General features: G+C 30.6%; 1 protein-coding gene across 1 annotated transcript; it reads right to left on the reverse strand.

The window, feature by feature from the left end:
* Positions 1–2185: 2185 nt before the first annotated feature.
* LOC143364022 (uncharacterized) lies at positions 2186–2885 on the reverse strand. Its single transcript, XM_076804544.1, has 3 exons — positions 2675–2885; positions 2303–2561; positions 2186–2245 (listed from the first exon to the last, which is right to left on the reverse strand). Exons 1-3 carry the CDS (start codon positions 2830–2832, stop codon positions 2186–2188), a joined length of 477 nt encoding a protein of 158 aa, XP_076660659.1. The 5' UTR covers positions 2833–2885.
* Between the last annotated feature and the right edge of the window lie 499 nt (positions 2886–3384).

Below are 3384 nucleotides of genomic sequence, written 5' to 3' on the forward strand. Positions count from 1 at the left end.
CGTATTTTTACATCAGCTACACGATGCAATAAAAAAAATTATACAATTATACGCAAAAAAACATCGATAACCTTGTAAACTCCGAAAAAAATTACCCTAGAAAAAAAATTTTTTTGCAATAGAATGGTTTTTTCAAACCATTCAAATAGCATACAAAATATTTTTTGTAACCCCACAATTAGAGGAGATATTTAGGTGGCCTTACTTAGGTGGACCACCCTGTATATTTTCTAGAATATTATTATACAGGGAGGTCCGTTTAAATAAGAAGACCTAAATATCTCTTCAGGTTATTGCGATGCAAAAAATATTTGTTACGTAATGTGCATATCATCAATGGACCAAATATCTGGCATGAATATTTTTTTCGAAGTTATCAAGGTCATCGATGTTTTTTGATATAAAACTACATTTTTATTTTATTGCATCGGGTAACTGATCGAAAAATACATTCAGATATGTATAATAACATGGCCTTGATCTTCGAAAATTAAAGTTTTACCTTCAGATCAAGCTCAAGGTCATGTTATTATACATATCTGAATGTATTTTTCGATCAGGTACTCGATGCAATAAAATAAAAATGTAGTTATGTATCAAAAAACATGGACGACCTTGATAACTCCGAAAATATGACCTTAGGAAAAAAATATTCTTGCCAGATATTTGGTCTATTGATGATATACACATTACGCAACAAATATTTTTGCATCACAATAGCCGAAAGAGATGGTCCGCGCAAAGGAACGCCAATTTTCGAGGATCAAGGTCATGTCATTATACATATCTGAATGTATTTTTCCATCAGTTACTAGATGCAATAAAATAAAAATGTAGTTATGTATCAAAAAACATCGATGACCTTGACAACTCCGAAAAAACTGACCCTCGGAGAAAAATATTCGTGCCAAATATTTGATCCATTGACTCCATGCACATTACGTAACAAATATTTTTTGCATCGCAATAACCTGAAGAGACATTTAGGTCTTCTTATTTAAACGGACCTCCCTGTATACAAACCTGGTTATAATGAAACCAGCAGCCTTTTACACAGCTTAATGGAAATTGTTGCTGCAATGTGTTCATTGCTGCAATTTCATAATCTGTCATTGTCATTCTTAAATTCTTATTAAGCATAGGAGATAATTCATTAATTTTGCTCCACAGTGTTGTATACATAGTCTTTGTTAATGTCTCACACAGTACGAAAACAGTAGCAACTCCCTTTTAAAATAAAGCTTTCATAAGTATAAATTGGAATATTGGACAAACATGTATACATATCTCTATACTAGTTGTACAAATGTAATCACTGCACAAGTGCATTAAAATAATATATTTACATAAATTGTTGTACTCACAGTATCCATATACTGAATGTGGATAATATATAACTGTGCTATAGGTGGCAGAGTAGGTAAAACCTTAAAAAATAAAATAACTATGTATATCATGATATAAATATAAATTATTCATACAATATATGTTCCATAGAAAAATACTTTGGACAAGTGTATAGTCTCCTGGAAACAACATTCTGATAAGTACATTTTGTTACGTATCAACGCATAGAGGACATGTGATCATCAATTTCATTCTTTTAAATGGAATCACATATTTTTTGTTGCATTATTTGATGCAGTTCGCCATTTTTTAGAAAAAAGGTACTAAATCGTTTATATTGAATAACAATGGGTTTAACCGATATTTATTTTATGTAGGTCTCGAATGAAAATGGAAAATTAATCACAATTTTACTTAAAATGGTTTAGTATTTTTGCATAAAAGGCAACAAGCTTCGTGGATTGGTTCATTAAACTACATAGCAGTCCGTTTAAAAAATGTATGTCACTTTAATATAAGCTCCACACATTCATCAATAAAGAAACCGAGTAATATACCAGATTGCAGCTTCTTGGAATCACTCCCTTCTTGTCTAAATTACTTTTTTTTATACAAAAGCATATAGTATATGTGTATGGTGCATTTATATGAGAAGCATTGGTTTTTCAATATTGTAAAACGTTTGATCTAGTAGAGACAAATTCAACAAAGACATGTTTATAGAAAAATGCATTATCAACATTTCTCATAAAAGCGAATTGAGCAGAGAGCAATAAATTAATTGTAATTAACTGTAATTTATAATCTAAAATATATCAAAATTATGTTTTACAATGTACTAATAAAACAACATATTGACAATAAATGTTAATTTTGCTCCTACTGCTTCGAACACTATCTATTCTTACATACTTCATAAAATTAAATCACATATACCAATCTGTATGTTACTTACAGAGAAAATACCATCAGCATAAATACATTGAGAGGTATTAAGGGTCTGCAACAGCAATTCAGTGGAAAATAAAATTGCTACTTTACCATCTCCATCGCTTATCATTATTTTATAAATATTTTCCATAAAAGAAGAGGTTCTTAAATATTCGTATAAAGCAGCTAAACAAGGTGGAATGGGAGGGCAACTTTTCTGTCTCTCACGAAGAAGTGTGGCTTTCACACTATTATATGAAAGCACAGATGCAGCGTCAGGATATCTTTCATAAAAGAAAATAAATTACTTAATCCACAATTTATATATACATACATAATTTAAAGACTACATTTTACAGTGCACACTTTTTAATAAATACTAGAAACTAATACTTACTTTCTACAAACATCGTCGAATATTTGCTTTAATGGAAACGCCGTTTCTCGACAAAGCTGAAGCATTTCGTGCTTCATTTTCTCTTGATCGATCCTATGCAAAAGTTTCGAATGATTGTGATCGTGTAACAATTTAATACAACCATCACCGACGTCCATTATTGCCCCGCGACACCCCGTAGTACGGCGTGTATTACAGCGAAAAATATTTTTTGTGCGATTGTCTTTATTATACGTATAATTATTATATATGTAAATAAAGCTACCGACGGATTTTCCGGGAAGTTTTTCCATTTTTAAAACAGCACGTAACAGTGAAAGTAGCACAATATAAATGATACAAACCACTATAAGAGAATTGAATAGCAAATGAACATGTATGAAGTTACGAACAGAAGTATCTGGAACAAACGAAAGTTAACGACAAAACAAATGACTGCAGAGACCGTGTGTAAAGCTAGGATTGGTTCATTTATTTATTTATTACTTACTTCACTCATATATATTTTTTTATTCCGAAGTCTTTCACATGCACGAAAATAGAACATTTTCATCTAAATAATATACACCTAATTCTGTTTTTATACGATAGATATGTTCCCGAAGAATACGTATAAAAAAATGTACACGAATTTTCTTCGGGAACGTATCTATCGTGTAAACACAGAATTAGGTATATACAATTTTGCACTAATAAAGAGTAAATGATAG

The sequence above is a fragment of the Halictus rubicundus genome, unplaced genomic scaffold (genome assembly GCF_050948215.1).
Source record: "Halictus rubicundus isolate RS-2024b unplaced genomic scaffold, iyHalRubi1_principal scaffold0214, whole genome shotgun sequence".
Taxonomy (NCBI): Eukaryota; Metazoa; Arthropoda; class Insecta; order Hymenoptera; family Halictidae; genus Halictus; species Halictus rubicundus.

What these genes read in the sequence shown, in the direction of transcription:
- LOC143364022 (XM_076804544.1), bottom strand. Translation starts at nt 2,832, where the DNA reads ATGGACGTCGGTGATGGTTGTATTAAATTGTTACACGATCACAATCAT. An exon ending in TTCGACGATGTTTGTAGAAA is followed by an intron (nt 2,562 to 2,674) that starts GTAAGTATTAGT and finishes CTTTTATGAAAG; the next exon opens with ATATCCTGACGCTGCATCTG. An exon ending in ATGCTGATGGTATTTTCTCT is followed by an intron (nt 2,246 to 2,302) that starts GTAAGTAACATA and finishes ATGTAAGAATAG; the next exon opens with ATAGTGTTCGAAGCAGTAGG.